This window comes from Pezoporus flaviventris, unplaced genomic scaffold (genome assembly GCF_033815535.1).
Source record: "Pezoporus flaviventris isolate CSIRO_AGI_PZ_B2104156 unplaced genomic scaffold, CSIRO_AGI_Pfla_v1 ptg000030l, whole genome shotgun sequence".
NCBI lineage: Eukaryota > Metazoa > Chordata > Aves > Psittaciformes > Psittacidae > Pezoporus > Pezoporus flaviventris.
Genome location: NW_026892578.1, coordinates 3870425 through 3888590, shown reverse-complemented (window position 1 = coordinate 3888590; position 18166 = coordinate 3870425). Strand labels below are relative to the sequence as shown.

The 18166-nt window shown below is 42.6% G+C and overlaps 1 protein-coding gene across 4 annotated transcripts in view; it reads right to left on the bottom strand.

The window, feature by feature from the left end:
• GABRA5 (gamma-aminobutyric acid type A receptor subunit alpha5) overlaps positions 1-18166 on the bottom strand; it is a 55190-nt gene that overhangs the window by 1298 nt on the left and 35726 nt on the right. For all 4 annotated transcript variants that reach the window (XM_061459743.1, XM_061459745.1, XM_061459744.1 and 1 more), the window contains exons 7-9: positions 7818-7961; positions 2072-2224; positions 468-679 (exon numbers count right to left, since the gene is read on the bottom strand). In XM_061459743.1, coding sequence (XP_061315727.1) covers positions 468-679; positions 2072-2224; positions 7818-7961 — 509 coding nt within the window. The remainder of the gene's footprint in view (positions 1-467; positions 680-2071; positions 2225-7817; positions 7962-18166) is intronic.

The window sequence follows — 18166 nt, the reverse complement described above, 5'->3', positions numbered from 1 at the left end:
ACAGGCAGCTGCCAAGATGTGAACCTCACCTTCCTGGCTGCAGCAAGGAGTGTGGTGGAGGGCTCAGTGCCACTGCCAGCTTGCCCTCTTCGTATTGTTCTTCTGGGATGCCTGCAGGTACTCGCTCTCTCTAGATCATTTGATAAGAGCCAGTCCTATTCCAAAATTTTAATTTCAGTGTGGAACTCGAAAGTTTGTATTTTCACAGAACTGCTCTTTTGTCTTTTCCACTGGGGATTCTGTGGTGGGACCCTGACTCATGGAGCTCAATGTGAGCTTTGTCATTTATTTGGGAGAGTGCACAGAGAGTGCTCTGCAGAGATATGTTTGATAGAATCATAGAATGGATCAGGTTGGAAGGGTAATTAAATACTTTTTATATAAAGAAGCTGAAAATGATCAATTATTTGAACTATGCTGAATACCTGCTTTTTATTCTGGGTATTTGAAAAATGTAAGGTAAGCACCTTGATTTTAGCAGCTTCCAGGGCTTTTTTGCCATCCCATGCCCAACTCCTCTTGGTGAAATAGTTGACTGTTGCAAATTCAATCAATGCAGAAAATACAAAGGCATAGCAGACAGCTATAAACCAGTCCATTGCAGTAGCGTAGGCCACTTTTGGCAATGAGTTACGGGCACTGATACTTAAGGTGGTCATGGTGAGGACTGTTGTTACTCCTGTAAAGAATAAAAGAAAAAAGAAAGATATCAGTTTGGTAGCCTTTACGAGATCCCTACTGAGCTACAAGCAGGCCCCAGTTCAGCAGGATACCTAAGAAAGCCTATGAAGTCAGTGTTTGCATATTATGGTCCAAAAGAGCCAGCTACTTGCTCTCCAAGAAAATGTGAAAGCCTCCACCCTCAGGTGCTTACTTCTGTGGTATTCTGGTTATCTCTAGTTGCAGTGTATTTAAATAAGCATTTGTAGCTTAAGATAAACCCAGCTGTTACACAACAGAAAACCTTACTGGTCTTCTATCCCTGTGCACTGATGCATGGTATGTATAGCGTGTCCCTCAATCAGTGGTACATTATAAAATCAGTGAGTAACCCACTTAGCAGTAAGTGTCAGAACAAAGTGGGATTACAGATTCTATTTTCTTACATGGAGATTGTATGTATGAAATTGTTGGCTGTTACTGATTTCCTTGTCTGTATCTCCTTTCCCACAGGCCAGTAAATGACAGAGCTGCCACTATTTTAGTCTGTGGAAGGATTCCCCCAATATGACAAAATTAAACTCTGAAGTTACATCTTTGTGAACCTGGAATGGATACCACCGGTCAGTAAAGAGATGCTGGTACCTGTATTCTCCCCATACAGCTTGCTGAATTGATTTTTTGATCAAAGCTGCCAATTGATTTCAGTAGTTTTGCACAGAAGAATTGCTTAAGAACAGCTGATTGAAGTTTTACATAATAAACTGTTCCCACTTCCCTCATTTTCCATCTAGTGAAAATTTTGTATTTCATCAGCCTTCACTGAAGACTGTTTATTTTCTGCAATCTTTTAGTGATAAATCAAGTAATTTAAGAGAGCCTGAAGGATTTCTTTCATGACAACTTCTGTAGTAAATATACGTTTGGAAATGCAAAATCATATTAATTTGTTTGATGGTAATAGAGATAATTATCACTAATTAACCTCTACATGGTTTTCACAGATAAACATCTTAAAACAGAGATAAACAAAATGTCTTGAAGTGAAATCTGTCTCAAATGCTTAGCTAGAGTACACACTAAATATGATAATATGTACTTCTTTTGTTCTAAAGCATCCTGTGTTTTCCGCAAGTGGAACCCCCTTTCCCTGCCCCCAAATCACACCAATCTCATTCTTCTGCCTTCTGTCCTTAACCTTCATATATTGATTCTTGAAGAGTATCTGTCATAACTTTACAAAAAAACCAAAGACAGTGTTTTTAAATGTATTTCGAGTTTAAATTGGAAGAGAAGAAGGGAACACTTCAAGCAGAAATAAGCATTAATGCACTGTGGTTTTATTACATCAAGTTACTTCCACAAGCCAGACCAATACTTCCCCTGTGCTGGGAGAAAGTGGGATACTCACCAAAGACAGTCCTAGCAGGGACAGATTCTCTGTTTAACCAAAATGATACTTGTGATAAGATCACAGTCATAATGCAAGGAAGGTACGTCTGGATAACAAAATAACCAATCTTTCTTTTCAGATGAAAATGGGCTGTCATAATAGTATATTCGCCTAGAAGGAGAAAAACATTCATGTGGGTAAAATAATGGATTATCAATTTAGGGATTTCAGCAGGCCAGCCCCATCCCACCCCATTTGAGGATGCCATCCAGCCATTCTTAATTGCATGACAAATGTTTTGGTTTCTGTGCTGTGGAAAACCAGGACTTGAGACAGAAATGCTGCTAGATCCTGATGGTCTTCATATACAGTCCCTAAAAGCAGAAGACAATGACTGACTACTCCTACCGCACTGAAAATCTGAAGTTCTTTTATATACCTGGGATGTCTTGATGTTCCCAGGCTTAAAAAATCTGGGTGCTGGCACTCCGTCAGTCCTGCCTGGTTTTGACTCAATCCTACAAACAGTCTTAGCAGAGTAATGATTAAAGCCATCTACTCTCAGATACCTAATTTAGCAGCATGACTTAACCTCATTAGGGCAACTGTTACTGCCAGCCATCAGTTTTCAAAAATGAGAATGGGCCCAGACACTCCTTCTGCACTGCACTTCAGGGACCACCTGTCTGTCCCTGTGTCAGTGCTAAGAAAACTGCAGCTTTGCACGTGGATCCTGGCCTGTCTTTCTGATCTGAGTACCCAAACCCATCAGATTGCAAGAATACTCCTCTAGTGTATGCAGTTTTCCTAGAATTTGGTACACCTTAACCCTTGGAAAGATACATCTGTTTCTGGATAGCCATTGTGGCATGTCTTGTTCACTTGTGCAATGAATATTGTACTGCCTGCATAGAGAATTCACTGAAAGCTGCCACAGAAGTGCATGGCTTTTTTATATGCCAAATTCACAGCACTGCCTTTATCTGTCTTTTGTCAGGTCCTCTGAATCTCAATGAAAGCCTAAAAACATGCACTCCAAAATCGACAGACCAGCTGTCACCTTCCCTAATGTTTCAGAAAAAATCAAAACTTAACTGGTTCTTTCGGACTGTTCCTGGAAAAACATAGTTGTTACTGAAGGCTATTCATTGATGGTAACTGCTCCCCAAAGCCAAAATCTTGCCAGCTAAAACCAGGCTACAATACAGGAAAAATTAAACCAAAAAGTAAGAGGAAAAAAACAACCAGCCCCTTCAAGCCCTAGCAGATCTCCAGATCAAAATAATGTAAAAGCATGCATCATGCATCTGGGTACTGATGAATCAGAGTAATTCCTGTTCTGAAATATGTATCGTTCTCCAAGAACAAAACAAATATAGCTACAATCTCTGTTGCAAGACTTGACTGTTAGTCTCTATAGACTGGCCACAAAAGGAAAATATATAACAGACTGATTCTGCCTTGAGTGAATAGCCTGAGTTGAGCTGCAGCCAGCTTTGCTAAGCAGTTACATTTGGCAGATTATTTCTAAGTGACAATATGGCTAATTAGCAGAGAACAGGTCTACAGTGAAAGGACTTTTGCAGGTATAGCTGCACTGATACGTTATGCTAGGGGAGCTCTGTTATTCTGGATGAAGTTTACAGACATTCACGCTCAGGATTTTAGACAGAAAGACTGGAATATGACAGAAATGTCTTACCCAAGAGTCTGCCTCAATCTCTGTAACTGTCTTCTGGAGTCTGATTTTCTCATGAAATGGTTCCCTGAAGAGGGATGTGGAGATAGATGGACAGAGAATGCTGTGAAAACTGGGGAGAAAATCCCTGTGAAGTGACATCTAATTCCCTTCCATTTAGTGTAATATTGAACCAGGGATGCTGAACACATTATAGTCTCAGGAGGAAACCCGCTTGCTCTTTAGAAGCATTTATTTTGTGGATTACCCATAAAATATGTCACCAGCAGCAGGGTCTTTGTGCCTGTAATCTGTTTCTGAGTTGCTGCTGCATTGGGATATGTTTGAGTCACAGTTTGCTTGCTCACTAAGGAGTGACAATGTGCATTACTGATTTTGACACTATGCTTTTGGAGATGGAATTAAAACAAATCTACACAGCTTCAGCAGAGCAACATAAACTTTTTTTTTTCTTTTTAAAATGCACAAAATGAATGCCTGCATTTTGATGGCACTCCACAGATGATTCTTAACTTACCATTTTAACCTATCGAACCTCTTGACACCACTGGAATGATGCTATCATCTTGATTTTGCTCTTCTTCCAACCTAAATCTTCTCCAGCTTCCCATGCTGTCCCTTTCAAAAATGCCTACACCAGGAATACTTCCTCCAGCAGACTTACAGCTTAAGAAAACCCCACAGCTTGGTTTTTAATGCCCTGGACTACTTAAAGTAAAGCTAAAAGCTACCTGACTTGGCCTTTTGTTTATACAGAACAAGACAGTGGCTCTGCTGGAGTGGCAAAGCTCCCTTTTACTTCTGCAAGGCCACTGCTTATTCTTAGACCATACACTTTCTTGAGCAAGAGCTAATTTTTGTTATAGGTTGATGCAGCACTTAAAAGAGAATCCTGTTCCTAATGGGTTCCACTCATCACTGCACGAAAACAATTTTAATAACGAATTTAGCACTGATGAAAAGCCCTAAATCTGAAAGAGCTGCATTTCTTCACAGAGCTATGCTACTGTGCTGCTGCTGGTCTTAAGGTGGGTTTTATGCTTTAATAGCTGCTACAGTTTTTGTTTTTTTTCGGTATCTAGATGATGGAGTTCTGGGTTTTCCATCAAATTCTCCAGGATCTTACATGCATTCTTCTATCACCATTACACTGGGATTCAATAGAGTATTTTAATAGGGCTGGACCAGCCCCCAGGCTTGTTTATTTACTGGATATACCTGGACTCAGGTGTATCAAAAGCTATTCTGGTGGGAACCTGACATTAGGTCTGTGGGAACCTGACATTAGGTCTGTGACACTGTATCCCTGATCACGTTGGAATCCAGAATATTTTGGCCCATGAAAAATGCCTGTGTCCTTTATAGAGTGATGCAGGAAAAGATTAATCTCAAGGAGAATTCAGAATGATTTGGTGCAAAATGAAGGGTTGAATGTTTCTTTTATTATTTAGGCTTTGGATATTTTAGAGCTCAGGCTCCAGCTGGCAGAAGATAAAAGAGTGGGTTTTTGTTTTGTTTTGTGGCACTGCAGATCCTAAGTTAGCAATGAGAGATTCTGGATGTTGGGAACAGAACTGGGCAACCATTTGCAGAAAGCAGCAAGATCCACTTGGACCCAAATCCCGTACCTGACTCTTTTAAGCACTTGTACCACCGGGACATAACAGATGTTGGAAGCAGTGCAAGTAGTCAAACATCTTCTCTTTTGGGGGAATGACATTTGGGTATGTTAGCACCAAAAACACCACAATCCCAATGAAGTGGCACATGTCAGAGCTATTTTCTGTGGCATGGTTAAAATATTCTCATTTCAAGACTGGCTGATGAATTGGGAGTGCCAGAGTATTTTTTTCTGAGAAGACAGCCAAACTTAGCAGCTCGCCTACAAACCCAGCAGAATCTCAAGGGTTTGAGGCAGGTCCAGCATTTCCATTAAAAAAAAAGTCTGCTACAAAGGTGAGCATAAATGTCCTATGATATACATGAACATTTTGCCTATGCAACTGCACAGTCTGCGCAGTTTGACTTGTGCGCCAAAACTCCACAAAAGATCCAAGCACTTGGATTGTGCAATAGCTTTTTTTTTTTTTTCCTTTTTCACATTCAACAATTCAATAGAAGGAAGAAATGCCTTCATAAGTAACCCTGATTACTGGCCTCCTACAAGCCTGATGAAGTCCAGAAAATCCATGGCTGACTGATGCTTTCCCTGTGCAAAATCGGATTTTTGTATTTTGCTAATCCCTGGTTACAATCTGTGTCCTGCTCTTTGTGATCCACCCTGCAATCAGAATCCAGCCAGCCCAGATGTAACCTGGGACATTAATATAAAACCTTGATGTTAGAAACCAAGCATTTATTAGCCTAAATCTTAATATATAGCAGGGAGGTCAGTACAGGGCAGAAACTTTGGGATTTGTCTGAAGACTACCCTCTTTCCTTGGGTTTAGGAGTACAAGGATCTTTCACAGACAGAGCTGCAAACTGGAGGTGGCCTGGAGCTGGCACACTGGAGCACTCACTGCCTGGGCTGGACGGTTTTCTTGCTCTGAGGAGTAGAGCAAGCTTGTAGGAGATGTCCCAGTACATCCTCTGGATCTTTTTCTTGGCAACAATGAAGGCAAGAGGGGAGCTACCATTCATTGCAGAAAACAACGCGGCTATGATGGTAAACTGGTAAGGAAAAAAGCGTCTTTGCTTTTTAATGGGAGATCGCATACTCATGCTTTTCCTGCAGCAGTGCCTGTCTATATGTTTCTCTTGATTTTAGGTATCTATCTGCTTTGGCAACAGCTCTGTGTCTCCTGAAATGGGCAAGGGAGAGGGTGAAGCTCTATAGGATGGGGATAGTGGTTGTGTTCAGTGGCTCCCCTGTGTTGCCTGAGGCAAGCCTTCCCTCACTTTGTGTCCTGTTTGGAGACCAAGTGGCAAGCTCAGCTGCACCCTCTTTATTTGCTGTGTTTGGATAGTTTGAGCAGGAAGCTTCATGTTTAGGTCCAGCTAATTTTGTGTGGAAGTGTATGTGTACCTGTTTCCACATCTCCTGAGTTTCCTGCGGATAGCAGTAGGTTCCTAACTCAAGCTATACCTTGTCCTTTACAATCTTGCATTTGGCTCAGAGCCTGTCATTTTTCACCAGGGACACAGTATATCACCGAAAGACTCCATCATGCTTTGCCAGCAGGAATTGCTCCCAGTCATGTGGCTGCAGTCTGCCCCCTTTACCCACCCCAAACCCCACACAACCAGCAGTGGTGGAAAGCCCCCTTCCCTTGATGGCAGGCTATTTTGTTCCCCACCCCGCTGGAGGCCACTAATGCTCTGCAGACGAGTGCATTGTATAACCTGGTTAAGCCCCAGTCCTGCTGAGCCCATGTGATGCCTGGCCTGGACTCAACCCCTCCGGGAGTCCCCCCACCAATGCATGCCCAGGGCTGCCCTTGCGTGGGAGCCTTAAGAAGGGGGGTGGGAGGGGGGCTGGCTCACGTGGGTGCGCGGCCTGGGATTAAATCTTCTTTGCCTCTCTAATGCTGCCACATCTGGCGCCTCCGCTTGCAGCCTGGGAGGAAATGGGAATCCTCGGGGCTTGCACCTCCTCACCAGCCACGTGGTCCTCCGGACACGCTGCAGAGCCATGCCACAGCCCCCAGCCACCTTCTGCTCCCTCCCCATGTGGTTTCATCAAGCAAAACATTTTAAAGCGATGACTGAAACGGACCAAATGCGTGGGTGGTGTTTGCCTCCTGGGGTGGTTGTTCCCACAGGGAAATAAGCCAGCAATAGCGCTGGCAGCCTCAGCAAAGGCGGGCACCAGAAGCTGTGTGCAGCTTCTGCAGTCTGTTAAATAGCAGGACCTTGGATACATCTTCAGTGACATCTTCGTGATGTACCTAAGAGCCAGCACACAACCCTCTCTGCATTCAGCTCCAGGAACATGCTCAGGATCTCCTGCACACCCCATGTCATGCAGATGCTTCCCTAGTCTCCTTACAAAATAACTGGAGCCTGTGATCTCCGCTCCCACTCCAGCTATCAGCAACCATGGGATGGATGTATTCTCCCTACCTGTACTGGTACTGATGTTTTCAGTTCCTACAGTTTGTCCCATCAGGTGGTACTGGTTAAGTCGTGAGCCATCTTCGGCCACCACCACAGATGTTGTGGTGCTATTAGTCCACACATAGATCACCTCAGAATTAGGGTAAGCATCTGTTGACAAACGGGTTAAAAAACAGTGATGAGTAAAAACCACTGTGTAATATTTTAGTGGATCCTTAAATGATAAATGGTGGGGAGACAGAAGAATGGAGGAGTGAGAGTGAATGGAGAAAAGTAAATAAAGATGATACAATCATGGTCCCATATGCCCAGCTCAAAAAATATTAGGTTGAAGCCTTCAAATATAAGAGATGTGTGGGATGGTTTGTCAAAGGCTGGAAGAGTGAAGGTATAAATACGATCCATCACAACCACTCGATTTGGGAAAGAGCATCTCAGATCAGTACTCACCTAGCTGGCAGCTCCTAAACCCCAGCAAGCTTCAAAAGGCATTTACTGAACCTCCCCACTAAAAAGGACTTCAGCATCTTAACTGCCTGGACAGCAGGGACCCTCTGTGTCTTGTCCCATCTCCAGGATAAAATACTGTCACCATATGCAAGTGTGGGGTCTGGTGTGTGTGCACTGACTTTGGCATATGTGCTTGTGCATGAGGGGGTAGTTCTTGCAGTTGTATATAGCAATGTATATAGCAATGGTTGTACATAAAAGAAGCTGGAATGTGTCTGCCTGTGCCTGTGAGGAGCAGAGACAGGATTCAGGGGTGAGAATGAATGAAGGAGAGCAGGAGTGGAGAGGTTGCACATGCCAGAGCAAATGGGTGGTGGTGTGGAAACACCTGCAGACCTGGATATGTGAATGCGATAAGATTTCTCTCACATTCATTTGAAAGTCGTAGGAAATAAAGGTAGTGGCAGTACTGCCAACTCCTTCATTTCTCTGTAAAGTTGCTGCTATTTTTAATGCCCTGACACCTGGAGTAATTATGCTATTATATGGGAATATCAGTTTTCTTTTAGAAAGACAGTCAATGCTGTATTTTTTTAAGCCTTCTCTGCAGTTAGTCTCAAAAAATCCAGGAGATGACTATATGTTTAAATATATTTTATTTAATTTAAGTAGTTCTCATACTTCTAGAACACCTTGATCATTTAAGCTTTCAGGTAACATTACTGCAGGCAGGTTGCAGTAGGCTGGAATCCATTGTACTACAATCTCTGAAAAGCTGGCAACACTCTCCAAATAGGAAATGAAAACCAGGTAGAGCTGGAAGCGGTCTGAAGTCAAAAGCTAGTATTTCATCTTGTCGTGGTTTAAACCCAGTCAGGTAACTTGTTCACTCACTCCCAGTGAGTGGTGCCGAGCTGACAACAATCGAGGTCCGTGTCCCCCCCCCCCACCGGGGTTCTCCCCCACTCCCGGAGGAACGGGGAGGAGGATCGAAAGAGTGCAACTCCCACGGGTTGAGACAAGAACAGTCCAGCAACCAATGTACACAAATCACCACCGCAACTATCAACTACAACAATGATAAGGGAAAATAACAAGGGAAGAGAATACGATACCACCGGCCAAGAAGACGAGTTCCACCCGGAAGACCCGTGTCCTTCCGGGTAACTCCCAGTCACCCCCCACCCCGGGCATGACGTGCTGTGGTATGGAATACCTCCCTGGCTAGCCCGAGTCAGGCGCCCCATCTCTGCTTCCTCCCGGCTTCCCCTCCTCCCTGGCAGAGCATGAGCCTCACAGAGTCCTTGGTCAGGGTAAACATCACTTAGCAACAACTGAAAACATTGACTTCACCAACACTGTTCTCAGGCTGGAAGTCAAAACACAGCACTGCACCAGCTAGCACAAAGGAAAAAAAAAACAAACATGACTGCTACTGCTGAGCCCAGGACACATCTTCTGAATTCTTTAACTTGTAAGGTGGGGGTGCAGAAAGTTTCCTTCTGGAAAAAGTCACATCCTAGTTCAATGCCGTCTTTGCAGGAGGCAGCACACTGGCTTTTCAGAGAAGGACTTGAGAGTCAAGCACAAGAGGTTAGCTTGAAGGATCGTGTACTGGCTCCATGAGACTGAGAGTTTTGTTTGCTAAAGTTAGTAAGCTGTCTTGGAAAGCTGCAGCTCCATGGAGGATTTACAAAACTTCACGGGTCAACATAAACTTCTGAGGCCCTGCAATGGCAAGAAACATGCCAAAGTGGTCCCTGGATCCATACAACCAGGAATGCCAAGCAAAAAATGGGAAGAAGTAATCCCAGCTCAGGTTAAGAGTTTACATGCATAGCACAGTGAGCTGCAGATCACTTGGATACTGGAGCAGGTAGCAGTGAAGAAAACAGCACCTTATTTTCAGTGTAGTTAATCTTCCAGTGGCATCTGTGGGAAGTGCTGCCAAAGGCAGGACAATAGGCTACATATATCTTTGGTCTGACTGTTTATGGCTATTTGTATATTGTTGTTGACACCTGAGAAAAGATAATCGGGAAATAACCAGAACACAGAAGGGGAGAGAGTTCAAAAGAGGGTCACAAGTATCTCCAGGGACTAGAAAACAAGTCATAATTTTAAGCATTAGGAGCTCAACTTATTTAGCTCACTGACAAAAAGCTGAGAGTGACTCAAGTGCTTAGTATAGATACTCGCATACAGAAATCTAAAATCAGGGTGAATTTCTTGTACTACTGACGACAAAAGAAAAAAAAATTCAGTCACTGAAAGATGGTTTCAGGCTGATTCAGATGAAGAACAGGACACAGTTTCCTAACTCCATCTGTAATTAAACAGTGGATAATCTTCTGAGAAAAATATTATGGACTACTATGTTTTTTGCCATATATCTGTCAGTTTTTGTTCCTGTATTCAGGGCTGGAACTGATCCAGGGTTTGGTAAATGAGGATCTACAAATCCTCCATCCCTTGTTAGCTAAGCAGCCATGCAGGTCTGCCCAAATACAAGCTTCCCATGTGCTTGTATTTGTGGCTGTACAGTAAAATTACTGTAATTACATCTCATGATCTGCTTGAAAAGGCTAAGAAGGAATGTCTTTCTCATTTCAAAATATCTGCATTAAAAGAAAAGGATGGAATTTCACCTGCCCTGTAGAGCTGGGATACTTTATCATCTCAGAGGTGGTTACAAGTTCACAACGTGCTGTAAATAATTAAAAAGTCAGATCTGGAGAAAATAAGTAGGAGGAGATGGGTCCACTTAAAAAGGTGCTTCTTTTTTAAATGCTTATCTGGTATATGTTGTTCCATGTGCTGATATCCCCAGTGAACTTCAGATTTGTGTTAGCAGATTTGGGACTGTCAGAGAATTTGATTTTCATCTATATTACCTCCTATGCAACACTCCCCCCCCCCCCCCCCCCCAACATTGGGCTTTTTTGCTGGGATGATCCAGATGTATCCTGCCTCGGCAGTTTCCTGTTACTGCAAGGATCCTAGGCACCTGGATAACTGGGTTTGTCCTGCTTTCTGCCAACACCACAAAATAATTCAGCCCAATTAGATGCTTCCCAGTGAGAGCACTGTAACCAAATTCCACTGAAATTGTCACCACACAGGAACACAGGCCTGTAAGGCTTAACAAGTATTCAGATGCTTTGGTTCACTGTTCTGCCTAGGGGCATAGCTAGCCTTGGGTGTCCTAGAATATAATCAGTGCCTCTGCTTTGAATTGCAGCCTTTACTGGGCATTTAAACACATGTTCCAGTACAAGATCAGAGGCTCCTACTCTGGAGAAGCTCAGCACCTCCTCCTGTAAAAAAATATCTGTGATTCAGACAGAGGCCAGAAGGTGCCAAAACTCCACATAGATCTTTCAAGGTATGCCCAAGCTTTCTTTCAGAACCATGGCAAGGAAAGGATGCTGCCCATCCCAGGCCAACTGGTGAGAAGAGAGAGCACTCAGGCAGGCAAGAACAGAGCTTGCGGCCAGTCCCTCCTTGGGAGGAGGACTCCAGCTTGCAAGAATGAGGCTACAAGATGGAGAGCTGTGCCCTGTTTGGCCAGGAGTAGAGTATCTATGGGAAAAGGGAGAATAGCAGCACTAAAAGAGGTTCTTGTGCAGGAGCAGGACGGTTATAGCCAGGGCCTTAAGCCCAAGAGGGTAAGAGATGTGTTCCTGTGGAGTCTAACCTAAACCAATGCAACCTGCAGTGAGTTATCCCCCCAGAAGTCACCTGTCGCATTAGGAATAGGATTAATTTACCCCAGTCTTGAGACATTCTATCCTGATAGATCACATATATGATGTGATCCTCATCTATCTTCCATGCAAACATAAGAAAACGTGGTCTGTGTTTAAAAAGATATAATATAAAATCTTTGCTTGGTGCCTCCTTTTCTCGCTATAGGCCAGGCTCTGAGTTTCTAAGCTTTCTCAGGAGAAAGAGAAGAATGGAGAAAATGTCACAACATGAATGTGAATGTAAAAAGGCACAGCCACCCCCTCTGTCCATATGTACCCTTGAGAGGACCTTACAGCTCTGACAGAGAAAAGCTACCCCATGCACCTTGGGGTGGCAGCTGAATCGCTGGCCATTTCTTTTCTGGTCATCTACAGAAAACTCCAGGTAGACACACCTGTGTACTTGCAGCAGGCAGTTGTCTTTCTACTGCAAACCTTCTGCTACATGTTCCCAGAAACCCCAAACTCCAATTATCCCAAACTCCAATTATCCCAAGCTCTACTGCTGCTAACCCATGCAGTATAATTAGGCACAGTATTATTGAAAGCTGAAAGTGTGTGAGTCGTCTAGAATAATGTTATTTTGCTTTTGGGATAGAGCAGGTGCTAGTGGAGAGATTGGAGAGTGGAGGCATTATTCACTGTCATACCAAATTGTGTAAAACCCCTCTTCTACTTAAGCAAAGCTTCTGGTAGGTTGCCTATCATCCATGCTGGCTGAAGGGCTTAAGAACTTCATCTAGAGTTATGACAAAGTTTTATTGCTGGTAAGGGAATATGGTCCTTGTCTTCTGTACATGGCACAAAGGATGGGGACAAGGAATCTCCTAAGGGGTGATAGTTAAGTATTGTGGCAGCTTTGGGTTCGCAAGCTGGGTGAATGCTGCTGGTGTTGCTGTAAAAGCAAACCCAAATTCAAAGTTACTGAAAATCCAAGTGAGACTGATTGGTGTTCCTTTTAGTGTAAACAAGAGGTCTTCTTCTGGTTTTATGAATCCAAATAATTAACTTGATGTTCTCTACAGTGATTTTGCAGGCTTGCCAGAGAAAGGGGGAAGCCTTGTTAAATTATTCTTTTTCTTCTAAGGTCACTCTTTCAAAAAAAGGAAAAAAGTAAAAAAAGGTAGCAGTTGAGATGAACAACTAAAATTACAGAGAAGTATAATGTCATTAAAAGTGAGAAAATGACAACAGACGTTTATTTCTAGTGAACATTTGATAAATGGCTTCAGGCTTATCACCTACCAGAGTGATGAAATAAGTAATTTCTTCTCATATCTATTTACTGATGAGCAGATCTGTTTTTCTACATTCTGACATCCAACACACACCACGCAATATAAAAGCAGTAAAGATCTCCCTTCATCTTCTCCCACCCTCTTCCTGCTCTTATATGACTGGCAAGGAAAGCATGACATGGTCTTTCTTAAGCTAATGAACAGAGGGCAGGGGAGTGACCACAGCCAAAGGGAGGAAAAACATTGTCTTCATGTAAAGTCTGACAAATGAGAGAACCAGCTGGTTAAGACCTGGAGGACACCTGCCATTCCCCCTGGCACTGAGGGGTGCTTTGTTTTCCCTGGTTTCAATTGTGAACTGAAGTGTGAGCAGTGCAGCATCCTCCTGTATGTTCAGAAAGTAGCCCACAAGTAGGGAGCCATCTCCTGCCACAGACACCACCATGGGGCAGTGGCTAGACAGGCAGTCTACCTTCTCACCTTTCTTTCTCCCCCATATTGGAATAAACTCAAAGATTTGGCTCGTTAAGTCAAATAAATGTAAATGTGGATGGCTGAGTCTAAACTTCAGAGTCCATGGGACCCAAATGTATTTCTAGGACTGATTTTTTTAAGCCATAACCCATTAATAAAAATCACCACTGTTTTCATGTCTGCATGATAGGGCATAAAATAATTCAGGAAAAAAGAATCCCTCTCCAAAACAATCCCTAAACCCTTTCACAGACCTCACAGGAAGCCATACAAGCTGTGCCTGCATAATTAAGTGAGGGCAACCTGTGAATAAGTGAAGGATCTGTGTGTATGGTTGTCCACCCTGCATGCTTGGGTTGCGTTCCACAATTGAACAACCTGTTTAACCACAAACCATGGCTGGAACTTTTCTTTCTGAATTATGCTAGTCAGAGGTTGAATTCATGAGAAATATGGCAAAAAGATAACTTCTGGCTTGTTTTCTACTCCATTGCCATTGTGCAGTTACATTCTTAGCCTTTATCATCATGATATTTAGTACATGCCACAGCATCATCAGACTGCCCAATCTTGGGAGTATTGCTAATCCCCATCAAACCCTGCTAATCTTGAAAGGGGTGTGTTAATTGTTGGCTTTTTTAGAAGCTCTAATTACAATCGGAATACATATACAAATATCTATCATTCTATCTTACCTACCCATTAATGTATTTGACTTACTTAGAGGCTGTTAGACAACTCAATATTGAGATCCGGCCTTCTGCAGGCAGTAATATGGCACTGCTAGTAAGACATCACGTACTAGATTGAATTCTACAAGTCAGGATGGGTTTCTTGCAGGCTAGTTCACGCATGAATACTTGTTAACCCATTACAAAACATCTGTCAACAACTGCGCCTATGCAACTCAGGACAGATTTGAGCTCTGTAATTTAAATTTCCCATTAAATTGGGTTGATAAGGATGAATCAATGTACAAATGAGATCATTCTATAGGAAGAACTAGTGGAAATGTAGTAGAAATGTAATTTAAATATAAAAATAACAAGATACGGTGCATAAATATGCATGGACTGTGTATATGGGGAAGTATCTTTTTTTCTAACAGGAAGTTATTAAAGTGAAATAGGAACTTAGATACTAAGAGAACTGTATTCACATATTCAATGATTAGGAGCCTAAAATGAAGACTTTGCCACAGTGTGACAAATTCTGCTAGGAGAATTTGAGGATTATGGAAACTACTCTGGGGACCTGAAATCATCAGAATTAACAGTGATCATTTAAAATGGCATGAGCTTTTAGCATATGGACAAACAGCATGCATGATTTTAAATCTGTGCCACAGACAAGAAGTGTAATGTGTACAAACTGTATGCACAGTGCATAAAATGTAAACACAGGATTACAAATTCGTATCACACAGAATCACAGAATGGTTGGGGCTGGAAGCACCTCTGGAGATCATCCAGTCCTCCTCAAGTTCACCTCCTCACCTCCTCAAGCAGGGACACTGAAAGCAGATTTTCCAAAACCATGTCCAGACAGGTTTTGAGTATCTCCACAGATCGAGACTTCTCAACCTCTCCAGCCAACCTGTTCCAATGCTCAGTCACCCCCCCAGTTAAAACATGCTTTCTTGTGTTCAGATGGAATTTAATGTCTTTTAATTTGTGCCCACTGCTTCTTGTTCTGTCAGTGGGCATCACTGGGCAAAGCCTGGCTCCCTCTTCTTCATTCCCTCCCATCAGTTATTTATACAGGCAAATCAGGTCCTCCTGAGCCTTCTCTTCTCCGGGCTAAACAGTCCCAGCTATCTCAGTATCTCCTCATAGGAGAGATGCTCCTTAAATGATCTGTGTGGCCCTGCATTGCACTCGCTCCACAAATTCCAGATTTTTCTTGCACTGGGCAACTCAGAATGGGACAGTGCTCCAGGGGCAAGTAGAAATTAAATGGTCAGAATGAAACCTTTTTTTGGAATGGCACAGTATCATCTAGATGGGACAATGGAGGACATCCAAGGAGGAAATTATTCATAGACTTGGAACGATTCTTGTATGAAAACTGATTGCAAAAGATAATAGGACACCACTGGCTATGGAATGGGCAGTGGGAAGTTCAGTCTTACTAAAACAATCACTTTTCTCTTTCCTAAATTTAAATATAATTTGGTAACATAGGCAGTGTTTTAGATATTTTCCTGATACACAATTTTATTCGATCTTTTCATCACATTCAGCAGGGAATAGAATAGGATGTTCTGAAAAATGTGCCAGACAGGTCTCAAGAGACTTCATTACTAAGCAACACTAATATAATATACTGATCATTGCAGAAAAAAACAAACCAAAAGAAAACAAAACAACAACAAAAAAAAGCCCAACATCCCTAAGATAGATAAAAATGACCTTGTTTCATAAGGCAATTTCTAAGTAAACTCAGGAAAAGGTGGGAATAGGAATTTGATAGAAATGTCCATGGCTTGGAAATGAAATGGAAGCACAGACTGTAACCGTGGGGTGGTGAGACATACAGAACCGAAAACGCCTGTGAAATTTGCTTTGAGACATAGTTTTGTAAAAGCCGTTTTCTTCAGCTTTTCAAAGCAAGATACAGTTGGAAGGTCCTGCTTAATTTTAGAAGCTCCAGCTCATGGGGTAAAACTCTAAACATGACCTGACTTAGAGCTCAGAAACATAAAGCAAAGTCAAAAAACCTCAAAACTTTACAATTTTGCCTTAAAGCAACTTTGTGATTTTGGAGGTATGATTCATGATTAGCACAGGCAAGGCTGCTGACTGCTTTAATACAATAAATTGACTATTTGCAAACTGGTACACTAAATCACAGTCATACCAATGATTAATGTAACATGAATACTAATGAACAGTTGTCCTGATAATTCAGTCAGACACAGTACCTTCACAGGATGCTACTGCACTATTTAAGAAGAGCCCTGAGCTAGCAGCTGTGTAGAGTTAACCAGAATGTCTCTCAAGGATGACTGGAGACAGCACAGCAATTTGACTGCTGCCCCTTAAAGGGGTTTGCAAATTTGCCACTACACAGGCAGCGTCACCAGTGACAATATCAGCTGTTGCCTGCCCCATCCTGGTCACCCATGTGGCCACAGGGGAGCAATCAAGAGCGGTGCATCTGTTCCCCAAGCACTGGGATGCAACTGATACCGACTCCTTGATATGAAATCTGACAGTATAGGCATCTGAATTAAAAACCAGGCATGGCACACTGAATTGAGCTGTGCGTCCTTGGCTAGCAGGTCCTCAGGCTCCACTCAGAATAGGAGTAAAAAAAACAGCAAAGGTTTTCCCATGGAGCAGCCTGGAGCACCTGAAACAGCAGCAGACATGCAGGTATAGACAACAGCTAAAATGCGCCACCCATCACTGTGGAATGCCTGCCATAAGCTGACTGAAAGGGCTGATTAAACAGGGTCTGCTGCAGAGCTGTTACACACCCAGGTGCACCGAGGTACCAGGCAGCAACAGGTCATCTTCCCAAGTTCCTGCTTGCATCTGAAAGCTGATGTTAGGAAGCAGATGCCATCTTCCTTCTTTCACCTTTTCCCATTTCTTCCTGTCACTGCAGTCAGTATTTATAACATAACTTATTGCTTTATTTTCAGATTTAGTGGTACCTGTCTCAATCTAGAACTAAGATGAGAATTGATTTAACACCACATTTAATGGTAGCTACACATCTGCTTTTCTTAAGGAATGGGTCAAAATCTGGTATCCCAGCTGCTGCTGCTTTCTTTTTTTCTGTTACAGATAGTTAAATATCTACTGCTAACGCAACAGGGCAGTAAGATGTGCTGGGATGACTTTTAAAAATTCAAAATATCCTGGCACCTTCCTGAACCTATCTTGCTCTTTGTAGGCCAGGCATATGGCAATTTGAAATCACTCAGCCAGTTTGAGTGCTGTACTAGCATTTAATGAACTTTGAATTTGCACTGACAATATTCAGTAGTCATATTAACTGCTTCATTAGAAGAAACAGCATGGTCATGAGGAAGATGCTAGAGATTTAATTTACTTTTTTGCAAGGCAAACAAAAGTATCCTCCAAAGTGTGACTGACACCATTACTCACTTTGCATAGTACCTTACTCTCTAAGCAATCTTGATTGCAATGATCCACTCATTTTGTAAGCTGCCTCTTAATATCAGCAAAGCTAATACGATCAGCTCTCCAGAAGCATCACTGGAGTTTCTTTGGAGAAATGCAGAGTGAATTTAAAAAAATACTCCATTTGATCTTCTGTGAAGGATGCCTTCAGAGAATTGGTATTTTTGGCCACATCTAAGATGAATGAAAACCTCATTGCAACCAACAGACACTCTTCCCACCCACTTGAGTGGCACCAGGAACTCAGCCATCACAGTTCGCCTATCTGCTGGGCTTACCATTCAAAGCAT